At 57.4% G+C, this 15,739-nt stretch overlaps 3 protein-coding genes across 3 annotated transcripts; all 3 read right to left on the reverse strand.

Annotated features, from left to right (window-relative positions):
* Positions 1-301: 301 nt before the first annotated feature.
* SPBR_03890 (cytoskeleton assembly control protein SLA1p) lies at positions 302-4,175 on the reverse strand (the record flags this gene model as incomplete). Its single annotated transcript, XM_040762178.1, has 5 exons — positions 302-327; positions 406-2,280; positions 2,354-2,408; positions 2,484-3,881; positions 3,978-4,175. 5 exons carry the CDS (start codon positions 4,173-4,175, stop codon positions 302-304), a joined length of 3,552 nt encoding a protein of 1,183 aa, XP_040623277.1.
* A 1,751-nt stretch (positions 4,176-5,926) lies between these two features.
* On the reverse strand, positions 5,927-9,537 carry SPBR_03892 (AMP deaminase; the record flags this gene model as incomplete). Its single annotated transcript, XM_040762180.1, has 2 exons — positions 5,927-6,536; positions 6,644-9,537. 2 exons carry the CDS (start codon positions 9,535-9,537, stop codon positions 5,927-5,929), a joined length of 3,504 nt encoding a protein of 1,167 aa, XP_040623278.1.
* A 1,652-nt stretch (positions 9,538-11,189) lies between these two features.
* SPBR_03949 (solute carrier family 35 (UDP-xylose/UDP-N-acetylglucosamine transporter), member B4) lies at positions 11,190-12,567 on the reverse strand (the record flags this gene model as incomplete). Its single annotated transcript, XM_040762237.1, has 2 exons — positions 11,190-12,178; positions 12,273-12,567. The coding sequence occupies 2 exons, from the start codon at positions 12,565-12,567 to the stop codon at positions 11,190-11,192; spliced, it is 1,284 nt and encodes a 427-aa protein (XP_040623279.1).
* Positions 12,568-15,739: the final 3,172 nt, after the last annotated feature.

Genomic DNA, 15,739 nt, shown 5'->3' on the forward strand with positions numbered 1-15,739 from the left:
GGAATGCAGACAAAAAAAAAAAACATACACAAGCACGAGACAAGTACAGAGGACATTGTAAACCAGAAATCAAAACAGGTGGCGTTGCGGATCAGGAGCATCAAAAAGAGAATGAGGAGAAAAAAAGAGCTAGCTAATTTGTATGAGCGAGGAAACACGACGCCTGCTGAGGTACAGAAACATCGATCGCCACGAAGCCTATTGCCTGTTTTTATTTCCAAGCACAAGAGGCAGGAAACGAACGGAAAAATGCGGGCAGCCAAACACAAATATTTATCTGCATGAAGACGTTCCACGGCGATTAGAAACCAAACGGGTTGTCCGGAGCTAGTTGAAGTTAGTACGACCGCATAGAACTAGAAAGCAGGAAAATTATCTTCCCAGGGGATATTCTCGTAAACTTACTCGCTGCCGAGAGGTTCGCGCGCCGGCCCGTGGCCTGGGGCATCAGCTTCTTCGTCTCCTCCGTCACACCGAAACGGACAGGGGGCGGGGGACCCGTCTGCTGAGGCAAAAGGGGTGCCGGGGTGGGAGCCATGCCGTGGTTGCCGAAGCCCTGCGTGAAGGGGCCGGTTGGCTGAGGCTGCATGGGCTGCTGCTGCTGCGCCGGCGGCACAGGCATGGCAGTGCGCTGGGGTTCCAGAGCCGGCGGCAGCATCGAGTTGATGTTGCCTCCCTGTGGCGGGGCCATGCCGAACTGTTGTTGGCCGGGGTTGAAGGGCCCGCCGAAGCCGGTGGGTTGCATTTGCACAGGCTGGCCGAATTGGTTCTGCTGCTGTGGCATAAATTGTTGGCCGGCCATGCCAAATCCGGTCGGCTGCGGTTGGTGCTGCGCGGGCATGCCCGTCATCATGGGCATCATACCCTGGGGCTGCTGCTGTGCCATCATCTGCTGCATCTGCTGCTGGTATTGCTGCTGCATCCGTGCCTGGTTGATGTCGTTGAGGCTCTGGCCCGCCGGTGCCACCTGGCCAGTGACCATGCCTGTCATGTGGGGCTGCAGCGGGGGTGGGCTGAATGCGCTGGGCTGGGCAGACTGCGGCGCCGAAAGCGGGCGTGAGGGAGGAGGAGGGAGCAGACCGCCCTGGCCCTGGGTGTATTGCGGGGCCATGGGCCGCGCCCTAGCAAAAGAAGCAGCCGTCTGCTGCGGCTGGAGCCCGTTCATTCCCTGGATGCCGGTCTGCTGCTGGGCCAGGCCGGCGAACATTGCGGGAGAAGCGCCCGGCATTTGCGGCGGTGGCTGCTGCTGAACAGGAGGCAGCGACACTGCGGGTGTTGCTTGTGCAGGAAGCGTGATAGGGGGTGGAGGGTTGGGGTTGAGCTTCTCCGCCGGCAGGGCCTGCGACAGAAGGGACAGCTCTTGCATCGAGCCAGTCAGGGCAGCAGTGGGCTTTGCAACAGGCGGCGGTGGAGCGGGTTCAGGAGCATGCTGGGCAGTCGGAGGCTCTGGTGTCGCAGCAGGAGCAGGCTGCCGGGAGGGCTTTACATCCCATGCGTCATCATCGAACCCGCCACCACTGGATGCAGATGCCTGCTTCGGGGGCGGCGCAGTTCTCTCTGCAGGGGTTTGTTCCACCGGTGATGCAACACGGTTGCCATTTGTAGAATTGCTGGCGTCACCCGACTTTTGCTGTGAGAAGGCCTTGGCATCGACAACGTCATTCGCCTGAGTCGTGGGCGTCGGCCGGCCACGGCGCGTGTTGTTTCGCAGGGTGCCACCTGGGCCCGAGAAAAGACCGCCGCCATCGGCACCGTCGTCACCACCCTTCTTCGAGCGGCCGTACTTGTTGTCCAGGAACCGCATCACCTTGATGATATCTCCTTCGCGGAGGCCGAGAGTCCGGAGGTTGCTGGCATTAATGTCCGGCAGGACGCTCTCGTCCATGTTGTCTTTGACAAAGGCCTGTGCATACCTTTCGCACAAGCCAACGGCGACTTCGCACGTGAGGAAGAACTGGAACCAGTCGTAGTCGGACTTTTTGGGCTCGATGGAGGCGCCGACCTTGGTGCCGGACGAGTTTTGCGACTCGTCGTGCTGTTGCTGGATCTGGGACCTGCGCTTCATGCTCGAGAGCGGCTTGTCTTCGTCTAGGGAAACGCCCGTCACAGCCTCGACGTACTCGAGGTCCTCCAATGACATCTTGGCCACGGGCACGGCAATCTTGACACCGTTCATCTTGTGCAAGTTGATCTTGCCGTCCTTGAGACCTAGGAACTGCGCATCAACGCTGAATGATTTGGTGCGGTCGGTCCAGGTCCTTACTTTGGACGCATCGGGTTCTATCTCGTCTTAGTGGGATGTCGTAACAAAAAAAGCAGGGAGTATGGGATTGGGGGTGCTTAGTATACGTACTGGCCTTGCCCGAGCGGGAGCTACTGCCGTTGCCATTCTCTTTCTTGCGCTGCCCCTGTTGGTCACCCCCGTTAACGTTTGTTGCATATAAACTACTGCGCCTCTCAGGCGGATGCACGCCGTGGCCTACCTCGTTTGCTCGTTTTGACTCGTCGCGCACCGCAGCGCGCACGGCGTCGCGCGTCAGGCGCTCTTCGTCCAGGCGGTTCTGCTTCACCGTGGACCTGGCACCGATGGTTGCCATAGAGGTCGAGATGGCTGGGGCCGTGTTCGTAGTGGGCGAGCTCGGCGTGGGCGACTGGTGGCCGGATATCGGCTGCGGGGGAATGTCGGATGTAATACTGCCTGTGACCTCGACGTAGCTCAGGGGCACGACGCCTTCTTTGCCGTTCTTAACACGGCGCACCTGGCACCATTCCTCACTGCGACGGTCGTCGAGGACAATGACCTCATCACCGGTGGCTACCGTAACCTCATCGTCGCCCTGGGCCATAAAGTCGTACAGAACCACGGCCTTCTTCAGCTCGTGGCCGGTGCCTGCGAGGATGACCTCGCGCAGGCCCTCGGCGCGAACGGCACCGGCAAGCTCGCCGAGCGCACTGACAATCTCCTCAGCCGTGTCCTTGGCGCCGGCGTGGAAATCGACGCTCTTGCTGGGCTTGACGAGTTCCATAAACACGTGCTTGCCCTCCCGCGAATAGTGCGTCATCTTATCAGCAGACCATTCCTGCGAGGGGCCGTCCTGCGACCGTTCTGGTGCGATCAGAATAACACCAGTCTTGAGGTTGATGCCGAGCGTCGTGGGCATCTTCTTTCGCTTGCCCATGACGGACACCATCTCGGAAATGTTGTACAGGTGGAAACCGCCCGGGCTCAGGGCGTTCGGGGCATGCGACTCCTCGTCATCGTAACCGCCGCTTCTGCTACTGTCAGCAGCCCTGTTGCCGCCGTACACATTGCTCTTGCTCCGTTGCGGCAGAGATGGTGATGGCTCGTCGTCGTCAAAGGTAGCTTGGGGCCGCGGTCGTGTCGGCAGTGGTGGCGAAAGTGGATCCTCTCCTTCTGAGGCGTCGTCTGAGAGGTAGCGAGGACGGTCTGGCAGCGAAGGGGGAGGTGTCGCCGGCCGTTGCGCAGCAGAGCGGCCAGCCAGGACATTGGCGAGTGCGGCGGCGGCAGCTGAATTGGCGTTGGGGCTGCTCGGCTCGTTGGAAGGAGCGCCACGGGGAGGAAGGCGTGGGCTTGGCGTGTTGTCGTCGTCATTGATCGTGGCCTGTCTTGACGGGAGCACAGGAGGAGGCCCCTCAGCGTCGGGCTCACCGTCCTCGGCATCTGCAGCGGCCGCGCTGGTCCCATCCATATCGATGTAGTTGGCAGGCGCAAAGCCGTAGTCGTTGTCGTACCCGGCAAGAATCCAGTCGGGATCGGAGGTGTCGTAGATTGCCAGCTGGGCGTCCTCTGGGAACGACAGCTCCTCGTCGGTCTGTCTTGTATATTCGTACAGGGCGCGTGCATGGCGAATCGGTTGTGCCTGGTTCAAACGGGTTAGACTCGGGAGAAACGTGTGCATACTCTTTGACGGGCGGCGCCGAGAGAGGTACGGCAGTGCAAATCAGCTCAGTCTTACCTCCTCGACGTAATTTTCTGGAATCAAGCCTTCTGGCTCGTCTTCGTCATCGCCGGCGGCCTTTTTCTTGGCTTTCCACCAACCATCGCCGCCATCCTTGTCGAGGACATAGAGCAGGCTGCCCTCGGTGATGGCCAGCTCGCCCTCCGACTGAGGCGCATAGTCGTAGAGCGCCTTATACACACCGACGAAACCCATGATGTGAAGAGGTTGTGAAACCGTGCTTGGAATGTCGTCGGAGATGACCTCGATGAGATGGGAGAATAGGGGCGGAACGCCCGGGAGGTCGTGACTCGGCCGGACGGGGTGAGGCGTTGAGTAAGAATATTCGTTTGGAAACTAGCGCCGTGCACCGTGCGGTCGCTCGTCGTGTTGGGGAGGTGGAACACGACGTGCTTCTGTCGTCGATAGGGCTATTGCCTTGCCCGAGCGCTGCTTGTCGTCGACGTCAGGGGGATTCAGTGACGCCTTGACAACGGGGACATGCTAGTACGTGAGATGAAAAGGGGTGATGCCGATAACCGAATCTCGGGTTCAATTTGCCTTTCGACAGGAGCTGTCTGCGAGGACAAGGAAAACGCTCTGGCGGCCCAAAAAGAGAGCTTGATTGCCGGAAGTGCGGATGGCTGTGGATTTGGCGGGAACGTGTTACCCAAAAGGTCGTTTCAGGTGGGAGGCTGGCATTAAACAGTCTGAAGTCAGCATAAACAGTGTGACAGTTGCGAAAACAAAGCACCGCTGGCAAACTGTGGGGGGGGGGGATGCGCGGTTCGTAGGGCTGGTCGATGACGAAGCGAAGCTGCAACCACCCGACAACACAGACAGGCAGACAGGCAGATATGGAAAGGAAGGGTCCTGCTTCTTGCCTATCCTCCGTTGGTATTGTGCAACGGAGGAAACGAGATGAGAGGACAGAGAAAGGAGGGCGGAATGGCTCACAAGTAACGATGATGGGCGGTTGGGGACGTTGCTCCAACCGTAAGAAATAAAAGTCGAAACCAGCAATGATCGAAAGAGAAGGAGATCGCCCTCGATCGCGTGTGTGTGCGCAGTCCGTGCCGGGATCGGGGTTGTGGACTTTGGCAGACGCAAAAAGGATGAGCTGGAAAAGGGGAGGAAGAGAAGAAGATCAGGAAGTGAAGTTGCCAGGGAAGACGAGAAAAGCGCTGTTGAAGAAAACGAGGTTAGGCGACTTGCGTTTCTAGGGGTGGCAGGTGCAGGTGGGTGGGTGTGGGTTACGATGCCAAATAGAAAGGAGGCCAAGTAAGAATAGAGGAAGAGGGAAGGCGCGGCCACCGGCGGAAGAAGGAGCGAATTGGCAGTCATAGTTACTTTCGTACTGTTAGTAGTGGGAAGTGCCTTCCCCTTACGTTAGGCTTTTGCACCCAGCGCAGGGAAGGAAAGAGCTAAGCCCAAGGCCGCGTCGCAGAGTCGTAGCGCCGTAATTCGTAGTTGCCCGGATTTCGCAGCTGGCTGCTAGTAAGATTCTGTTTCTGGCAGTCTCCAAATCTTACAAAGACGACGCCGCCCGCCCAGACGTGACTTCATACTACATCGTATTGCATGGTGGCCTTGAGAAGTGGGGTAAGATATGTGAATTGGATTGGCGGAGAGCAGCTGCACAGCAGTCCATGAAGGTGGCTGTGGTGCTAGTCAGTATGCATCGCTGTGGCGGGCAGCTCTGGAATCTCGACAGTAGTGCACACGTGACACCAATTCCCCCGCAAAAAGAATGGTTGCACAAAAGTTGACGGCACAGGTGCATCGCAATGACTTATTTCCTCAAATTACGGCTCCTGAGCGCCCTTACACGATGCGGAGCGCTCTCTCGTCGCGTTAACATGCTACCTTGGATCCCCCAATTCAGTATAAAACAAGCAGTACGCCTATATGAGAGACACGTGCGAGTTCAACCCGAATCGTTCGTGCTCGTCGTCCTTCTTTGACCGCTAGTCCTCGTCTGCACCGTCCGCCTCTTCATTGGGCGCACCGAAACTACCCGTCTTTCTCAGCCGGCTGGTCGAGCCCGTGACGGTGCCGTCGTCGGTCTCGTGGTACGAGTTCTTGCGGATGCTGTTGCGGCGCTGGCTGCGCGTGGCAACGCCCGGGAAGTACCGAGGTTCCGAGCCGGACAAGTGCGCACTTGGGTTCGGATCAGCAGCACTGCCGGCCGGTGTGCCTGCACCCGACGCTGTTGCATCAGCAGGCCACGTGCTCTCTCTCGACAGGACCAGAGGCGATGCTTGGATCGGGCCGCCGGTGCCCACGATCGGTGCCGCGCCTCCCTGTGCCGCTGCATGCAATGCCCCGGTCGAAGCACTGGCTAGGCCGGCGTGTGCTGGAGGAAGGTCCGTTGGAAACGGGCCGGCATGGGCGGCTGCAGGCAGGGTGACGAAACTGGGTCCCGTCGCAGGACCGGTTGCCATGGCGGCGGGCGTCGGCGAGTTGGGCATGGGAGCGGCGACAAGGGCCTTGAGCGACAGCGATGGTGATCTGGGAACGGCCGCGCCCTTATCCCACGGCAGGGGCACCACCTGGGCGGCATCTTCCTCGACGGGCCTGGCAGGAGGTGCCTGTGTGTATTTCTCGATCCTGTGCATGTCCAGTGAGTCATGTTGTCCTGAAAATGTGGGAGGGAACGAGGAGAAGGCAAGAAGGAAACGTACATCTGCCATTCTTCCCGCAGTGTGCTGTAGCGGAAGTGCTGCCGCCGGTCGGGGATGTTGGTCTTGACCATCATGTTGCCGGCAATGCCAGGCTTGTAAAAGTCGGGGCCGAGCCACTGCTGCTTGATGGAAAACTCGTAGCCGCTTTGCACGACCGAATTCTTGGCCAGCTCACACATGTCGACGGGACTGAGCTTGTAGATCTGCGCCGCGACGGCATACTCCTCGATCAGCGGCTCCTTGGTGAAGGCGAACTGCAGCGGGTCGTCCGTCGAGAGAGACACGTTGAGACCGCGCTTAAAGTACTGGTGGAACGGGTTGCGCTCGTAGGCCAGGAACAGCGCGTTGTTGCTGAGCGGCGACATGGCGATGCCGATCTGCTCCAGGTAGTAAATGTACTGGAGAAGCGGCACCTTGCGCAGGAGCAGACCGTGGCTGATGCTGTGCGAGCACAGCAGGGCCACGGCGAGATGCTCGCTGTCGCCGGCCTCACCGCAGTGCGGGCGCAGCACAAACGTGTTGAAGCCGCGCTGCTTGCGCCAGGCGTTGAGCGTGGCCATGTTGGCAAACAGGTAGTAGATCCAGTAGCTGTACGGCGGGTTCTGGCCCGAGTTCCACGCCCTGGGGACGGGGAACTTTTTGAACAGGCGGCGCTCGACCTTGCTCTCGTCGTCGACGCTGTCGAAGCCAATCACGCGCTGCAAGAAGACGTGCAGCTTGGGGTACTTTTGCGGGTTCTTGGTCGCCTCAAACAGCGGCTCAAACACGTTCGTGATGACCTGCTCAAAGGACGCCATCAGGCCGGTGGCCTTGTACACGTCGTACAGGCGCGGGATTTGAACGAGCCAGCGCACGTTGTGCGAGAAGAGCTTGTTGTCGACCACCCAGGCGGCCAGCTTCTCCCACTCGTGGATCGACTTGCCGTAGATGGAGATGCGCCATTCCGCCATTTGGTACTTGCTGGACTCCATGTCGGAGATGACCTCTTTGGTGATCTCGGCCAGGTAGCGGCCCTCGATGTCGTTGTCCGTCTTGAGGAAGATGGTCCGCAGGCGCGATTCGCCAATCGGGTTGTACTTGAGATTGAATTTGTCGAAGCGATGGAAGGTGTCCTTGTGCGCATGCATGTCCAGTGTGTCGATGCTGAGATCGTAGGCCGTGAGGTTGATGCTCTCAAACACCTCGGCGAGCGTGAGGTGCTTGCCGTCACGAAAAATGACGACCTCGTCCGGACACTTCTTCATCTTGCTCTTGATGAAGCGCAGCAGATGCTTCTGGTTCATGCAGGCCGAGTGGTGAACGTGCGTGTCGACTTTGCGGACGTTGTAAAAGTCGCGGTGCGGCACCCGCTTCGTATCCGCCGTCTCCTGGTACTCGTTGAGCAGCGTGTAGAGACCAAACTTGCCCTCCAGGTACTGCAGTCGCCGGTACGCAAAGCTCTTGCTGGGCCCGTCGGCCGACACGTTCAGTATGGGCTCCAGGTCCATGTAGAACTCGCGCAGCGTCGGCACGCTGACAATGGGCGTGTCGGCAGCGGCCGCCTTGTCGTTCTCAAACACTTGATACACGCCGCTGTCGTCCAGGCGGTACGTGAGCTCGCTCTCGCTCGGAAGCGGGCCCAAGTCGTCCATAGCAAAGTCCTCGCCAATGTCCTGGCCCGGCTTCCGCCTCTTGGCCGACTTCTTGGGCGCATCTGTCTGCTGCTGCTGCTGCTGGGGCAAGACCATGCTATTCGAAAGGCTGTTGTTCACGCTGTTCGCAGCACGCGTGCCGCTGGCCGCGGCGCCGGCCGTGGCGCCTGGAGCATCTTGGTCTGCAGTCCACACCGGCTCTGGCGGCTGCGGGTAGATAGTCCAGTTAGGGTCGTCCTTGGGGTTGTCCATCGGGCCCTGGAGCGAGAGACGAATGTACTTGTGGCGCAGGTCGATGATCTTTTGGATGTTCTTGAAGATGGAGGTGAGCTCCGACGTGATTTGCGGGTCCGCGTCGGCGTAGGAGGTGCTGCCAATGCCGGCCGGCTCGCCAATGTTCAGCGCCGAAGGACCGGATGTGGCCGCAGCAGCAGCAGAAGCAGCAGCAGCAGCAGCCTCAGATGGCACGCCAAACGACAGACCTGCACTGAAGACGTCGGGACCAGCATCGGCACCCACGGCACTGCGACCGCCCGCATGACCACCCAGGACGGATCCGTCGACAGCGTGAAGGCTGACCGACGCGCCATCATGCGCATCCACGGCCGCACCGCTGGCACCGGAGCTGACGCCATGATGGCCACCCCCAGACGTTGGAGCGGGCGAGAGGGGGACCGAGACGCGGGCATTGCTACCCAGAGGCAATCGCAGCGGCATGCCACCTGCGTCACCATTTCCCGCTGGTGGTGGTGCGCCGCCTTGCAAGACAGGGCTGGCAGCGGTGGTGGTTTGCTGCTGCAACTGCTGCAACTGCTGCAACTGCTGCATCTGCTGCATCTGCTGCATCTGCTGCTGGGCGGCGGCACTCTTTTGCAGGTCCAACTGGCTCAGCTGGTAAAAGAGCTTGGCATCGCTCTGGCTCATCTGGCGGTCGGCAATCGGGTCGTAATAGGCGCTTCGCTTCGGCATGTCCCGCGGCAGCATGCCCTCTTGGAGTGCAGCGGCGGCCGTGGCAGGGACAGTGACGTCGACGTCGTCCGCATCGTCTTCGGAGGACACCTCGAGCCCCTCGAGCGTGCCTTTTACTGCTGGTGTTTCGTCGACCGGAGTCACATCGCCACCGACACTAAAGCTTGCTCTGGGTGGTCGGTTGCCACCGCCAGCCTTGTCCGGGGACGTCGTGTTGTCGCCGTCGTCGTCGAGAAAGGTTTGGTGCTCATTGCCTCTCCCTCCCTCTTTTCCACCGAAACCCATACACGTCATTTTACCAAATGGGTTGGTGTGTATTCCTGAAATGACGGCTGGCTTGACGGGAGGGGCCGTGACTGGTCGAGAAATGGAGGCTGAAGTCGTGACAGGTGTAGCTTGAGCGGCAGTCGAATCTCCGGAGGTCGTAGGGAGGGAGGCAGAGCAGATCAAACAAGGACCTTGCGTGGGATAAGGGTTCGAGTCGGGTTGCGATACAGAAGTAGAGGAGCCGATGTGGAGAGCCTTAACGCTTGTAGTAAGGGTGAGGTTGATGTTCGACAGGCTCCTCGAGGCTGAATGGCCTGGGCGAGGGATCCTTGTCGGCTGAAAACGAGGGATATGTGGGCTCTCTTAAGAGGAGCTAGTTGTAGTAGGACCTGTCGGTCGAGGAGGTGTAGAGACGAACTTGAAACTAACGTTAGATACTAGTGATAGATTCTTACTAAGTTAGGACGGGCCCGGCTCCCAATAGGTGCACCGGTCCGGTGCAAATAAAATTTATTACCTAATATGACTACGGCTTCTGATTGGCTAGAGACCGGTGCAAATAAAATTGTTTATGTAATCGTAAAACATCACCTGAATTATTTTGAAGCCATTTCAAAACATCACGACCATTAAACGCACCAACGAAATAACCTCCCTACCGCCCGACCGACCTCCTACCCTGTCTTTAGAAGCCGTCTACGAGTCACGAGAAGCCCTCCTCCGGTCAATCAACGCGTGGGCGGCGTTGTATGGCTGTGTCTTACGAAATAACGGAGTGGTATGTAACACAAGTGGTATGGTGAGAACAGGACGAGGAGGAGGAAGAGAGGACGGTGGAGGCGGAGGTCGGTACACCACGGCACAGACGGCGTACACGGACCTCCCGTACATCGGCGGCCCGTACACCGCGTACTCGGAGGTCTCGTTTTAAACGAGCTTTACGGGCGGCCGTCGTAGAGGCTTAAACAGAGGTGTAGGTTGTAATGGTAAGCGTAGAGCGAGTAGATGTAATACTACAGAGTATTCGTGAAAGGTTTCAGCCGTTGGATTAAAGTATTCGGAGTATATATATACGGTGATTTATACTACTTTTTATGGCTTTTCGCGATGCTTTTGGAGATGATGTTGGCGATTATATAAACAATTTTATTTGTACCGGTCTTTGGCCAATTAGAAGTCGTATTTTATATTAGGTAATAAATTTTATTTGTCACTTTATCCCACGTGACACACGCCCTCAACACTCCAGGCTAGGCCGGGCGAGGCAACACCGGCCAGTTGGGGTGCGCTAGCGGCAGACAAAAGCTTAATTTGCTGCCCACCAAATCCAGGCACGAACTGCACGAACTGCACGAACTGGCACGACAAAGACATCATGTGGCTACAAAGTCCGTAGGAGCCGCTGAAGGCGGAAAACGTATTCAGTTGGACCGTAGTGCCCTTCTATGTCCTCTATGGGGGTCATTGAAACGACAGCGTGCAGTGAGACCATGTGATCTTCTGATCTTCTGGTCTTCTCTGATGTGAGCTGTGTCCGTCATAATAAAAATGCAAAATACACAAAAAAAAAGTGCAAAAAGGAATATAAAAACAAAAACGAAATGCAGCCAATCCTGGCATCGTTCACTCATATCTCTAGCTATCATGTTTGCGCCAGTGACATTGAGCTAAAAGGCGTTCTAGCCCACCTTGACGCTCACAGCGCGCGGCCGCGCAGACGGCTTCCGCTTGCCGTCAAACGAGTAGAGGCCGCCGGCCGAAAAGACAATAATGGCGCCGATCAGGGTGCCGGGCGAGAGGCGGTTGCCAAAGAGCCAGATGCTGAAAAGCAGGCTGACGAGCTTGCGGATGTTGAGCACAATGGTCACGGTCAGGGCCGAGGACGCGGCCGCCAGCAGGTTGACGCCGCGGATGCAAGCATACTGCGTGAGGACGTTGAGCACCAGGTAGACGAGCTGGCTCGGGATGTGGATGCGCTCGACGCTCTCGCGCAGGCCGGCCGCAACAGCGACGTCGGCGCCGTCCACGGCGCGCTTCGCGGCGTGGGCGGCCGTGCTGGCGGCAGCATCCAAGAACGGCAGAGAGAGCGGGGCGCTGTTGGCGAGGCGGGAAAACTGGCGAACGAGGGACGGCAAAAAGGGAAGGAAGAGCGGCAGGGACAGCAGGTGCGAGTAGAAGAGGTTCTCGCGCCACTGGGGCCCGTACTTCTTGTACGTCTCCTCGGTGTAGAGGCCCATGATGGACGAGAGGACCTGGGCAACGAACAGGATGGAGAGGCCGATGATGAACTCGATGTTGCCCTCGGCGGCCTCTTCTGCGACGCCCTTGCTCTGCGCGTCGGACCAGGCGGCAACGACGACACCCACCGTCAGCAGGATAACGGCCAGGATCTGGATGCGGGAGTACCGCTTCCCGTACAGAAAGCCGGCAATCATGGTGGTGATGCTGCCGCCAGAGCGCAGGATGATGTGGACGGGGACCGAGATGTTGTAGCTAAAGGCGTGGTTGTTGAGGACGTTGATGCTGAAAAAGAGGACAATGTTGACACACCAGCGCTTGATGGGGACTTTGTTGGGTTGAATGAAGAACGGCGGGCGGTCGCCGTCGAACTGGGAGACGTAGCCGGTGATGGCAACGAAGAGAAACTGGGTGAAGGTAAGGAGGGTACCTGGCAAGTTAGCAAAGATGAGCAAGGCGAGCAAGAGGGCAGCGGCAGGTCATGAGACGGTCGGAAAAGCGTGGGGCCTGCGGCGGGGACATACCACTGGCAGGCTCGACCTTGATAATGGCTTCGAGCGCAAAGACGTTGGAGCAGCAGCCGCCAAAGATCAGAGCGAGCATGGCGCCAATGGTCAGCCATTGCGGAATGGTCTCGATAAAGATGCGGCCGGCGAGGGCCATGGCCCGTGAGAAGACGGGCCGGTCGTCGTCGACGCCGTACATCTCGGCCTTTTCCAGCGATGGGGCGGCGTTGATCACTCGAGGGCCCGGCGTGGTCGCCACATGTTTCGGGGGCTTATGCGAAGTCTGGCGGCGTCGGGCGTTGGAGGTTGTCATTTACACGGTTTGAAGGCTCGACTCGAAGCGGCCGTGGAGGTTGTGCTCCGGTGCGACAACGGCGTTTGAAGTGGATATAAAAACGGCTGTTGGTGTCAGGGAAGGGCGTTAGGCTGAACGGAGACAACCGAGGCTGTCAATGGGCGTGGATAGAGGCGCAATTGTGTCTGGCGGACCGTTTGTCTCTCATATATGGTGACTTGGTGGGTATGTATGTCTCGAGTTGTGCATAAAACTGTGCCCCGGGAGGAACACAGGCAGAGTGAACGTCTGTTTTGCGAGCTGTCTGAGTGTATGAGTCGTGGAGGAAGATGCTGGGCCGCAACGCGCTGGATAGGCCGGGTATGTCGGAATGGCAAAACGATCTCAATATAGTGATGTAGAGTAGCAATGAGGGCACTGTACGATGCTTTTCTGCTGGAACAAAACGGTTGGACGAGATTGACGAGTGGCGAGAGGTTGTTGTGTTGAAGTTGACGTCGGGGTGGGGGGGCGAGCGACTCGAGATAGGCAAGGGGGCAGAGCAAAGAGAGAGCGAAAGAGGAAAAGAAGGAGAAGGAAAAGGGAAGGAAGGCAAGGCAACGAAAGGAAAGACGGAGACCAGAGATCGGACGGCTGTTCTTGCCAAACGTGGACCTAATCGTGGCCGGCTCGGCAGTCACAAGGCAGAAAGGGGAAGGAACAGCAAGCAGCAGAATAGCAAAAAAGCAAAAAAGCAAAAAAGCACAGGCTGCCGGTCCTTGGTCGCGGTTTCCTGCTTCTCGCAAGGCAAGTTCCGGGCCCAGATGGCCCCAGTGTGTGCTCTGGAAGAGCCAATCCCCTGCGCCGTTTGCAGTCAGGAAGGTTTAAAAAAAAGGAAAAATTAAACAATCCAAAAGGGAGCATCTCCTTCCGCGCGAAAGAGAGGGCTTTGTGGGAAGTGGATCTCCCGAGGCGCGCTCGTGTCAATCAGTGAGAGCACGGCTGCACGGGTGGCTGTCTGCTATGTGTCTTTTTCAGATGACTGCCCGAGCCCTCTTTTTTAGAGGCAGATCGTTCTGTCACCTTGTATCTTAACAGAATTGGTGGTGTGAAAGTGGCGTGGTGGTGCGCCGGAGGCAAGAGCCGCAGACCGATAGTGGTCGTCGCCAGCACTGCCTGACGTGCTGCGGAGAATACAACATACTGTGATTCTCCGTATAAAACAGAATCAGTGGATCCTGGACGCGCTAAGGAGTCCAAGGGCTATTGCTATGAACCACAAGTATAAAACGCCGCGCCAGGTCGGTCGAAACGAGCGAGCGAGTTAACGGTAAGAGGAACGAACAGAATAGGAAACGTAGCGGCGCGGAAAGTGTGGGACCTACGAAATGCAATTACATGTGGAACTGAATTGCTGATTGCTGATTGCTGAAGTGCCTGTTGTAGATGGATCGATCAGAGGCGGCAATTGGAACTTAGGATACGTGAGGAGGCAGTTACCAGACTGCCGTTCATGAGGTGCCTCTTATTCGTTATGGACGGAGTCTCCATACTGGGTCTGTTGGCTAAGCCGGATGGCAGGAGATTCTGAAAGGAGCTGCTGTCTGTTGAAGCGAAAAGGGACGAAGAACCAGTGCACTACACGAATGCGGCCTGAGAAGCTGTCAGAAGAGCGCATGAGACTTAGCGACTGGATCTAGGGCACCGCAATCTGCAATGTGTCCGCCAGCTACGTGTATACCACTATCAACGCTAAAGGACAGGAACAGGGCCCCAACCAAGGGCGCTAAGCTAAGGGTCAGGGGAGAAATAACCGTCGAAATACAGAGGTTCATTGCCTTGGAGTCTTGGACAATGCCAGATTTCACAGCGAGAAGAGTCTCGAGACGAAAGAAGACGACGGAACAAAAGAGAAGAGCAGCCATGCTCGAACGGGTTTTGTGACCACGTCCCATAGCTGGTCGGCAATTTGAAGCAGGTGAAGCAGGCTGCACAACGTACGGCGGAACTGCCAAGAAACCGGAACGTCCGTTCACCCATATCTCTCTGTCCTGCTCTCCGGCGTCGTCGTCCGTACAAAACGCCGAACCATGGGACGCTGTTCTAGACAAGACTCAAGTGCACACGAAATAAAAAAAGCACTCCCTGCACATGGCCCATTTGGAGATGAAGATCAGCCCCTAAGCCTAGACGGGCCGAGCGAGCGAGCGATGGGGATGCTGCTTTCGGGAGATACGATTCGCTGCGGCCAACGCTACCCTATTAAGCAGGTGTCTGCAGAGGAATACGACGTACATTGTACGGGCAAAGTATTCTGTACAGAGATGATCCTCCAGAACTGACATCAGTACGCATACGACCGGACATGTTTAGTACGACGTACAACGTATGGCTCCGTTCGCGGACGAGACGACGCTACAGGCACTCTCTTCCGTCGTCATAATACGACCCCGACCCTCGGGCAAGGATCTCACAAGTCTCACAAGGATCAAAGATGCCCGTGTACGGACTGACTTTATTTCGATTTATTTGCTTGGTGCTTGGTTGATGCTGTCTCCAATGGGTGTAATAGAATCTACAGCTAACAAGACAAAATCCATCCTGGATTGCTGGTCTGCCAAGCCGGCCCATGCTGTCTCGACAACACGGTCTGCGCAGCTCCCACGCACAGGGAGGGGAGGGGGCCAGGCTTTCGTTTCCGTCTCTAGCCAAGATATCATTGTTGTCGTTTGTCCGTCGTCGTCGCGCACCACTCCGAAAAAGAGAAAACAAGGACTCAACCGACAAAACAGCAACAACACCCATTGTCCTCCAACCAGCCTCCAACCAGCCTCCAACCTGCCGTCGTTCTCTGCCTGCTCCGTCTCCCAACCGTCACTCGACGCCTCCCCCTCTTCGTCTATCATATGAGACCAAAACATATCAACAGGAACAGAGCCCCTGAGCCCCCCTCCCGATGTCTTCGTTTCTGCCCAGCTTCTCGCGGACAGGATGCCAGTGTGTGCTCGTCTCTGTTGTCTAAAATAAGTGCAAAGGGTAACAAAACACGGAACGGTCAAGAGATAAAGTCAAGAAAGCGATCAAAACTGAGCAAGGTAGAATGGTCAAAATATGAAAGATAACGGGAATCGAGACATAGGGGCGACATAAACAAGAAAACGACACGAGACAACCGCCGCCCCCATCTTCATGATACAAGCGGAGTTGCGCC

The sequence above is a fragment of the Sporothrix brasiliensis genome, assembly GCF_000820605.1.
Source record: "Sporothrix brasiliensis 5110 chromosome Unknown Cont12, whole genome shotgun sequence".
Lineage (NCBI taxonomy): Eukaryota > Fungi > Ascomycota > Sordariomycetes > Ophiostomatales > Ophiostomataceae > Sporothrix > Sporothrix brasiliensis.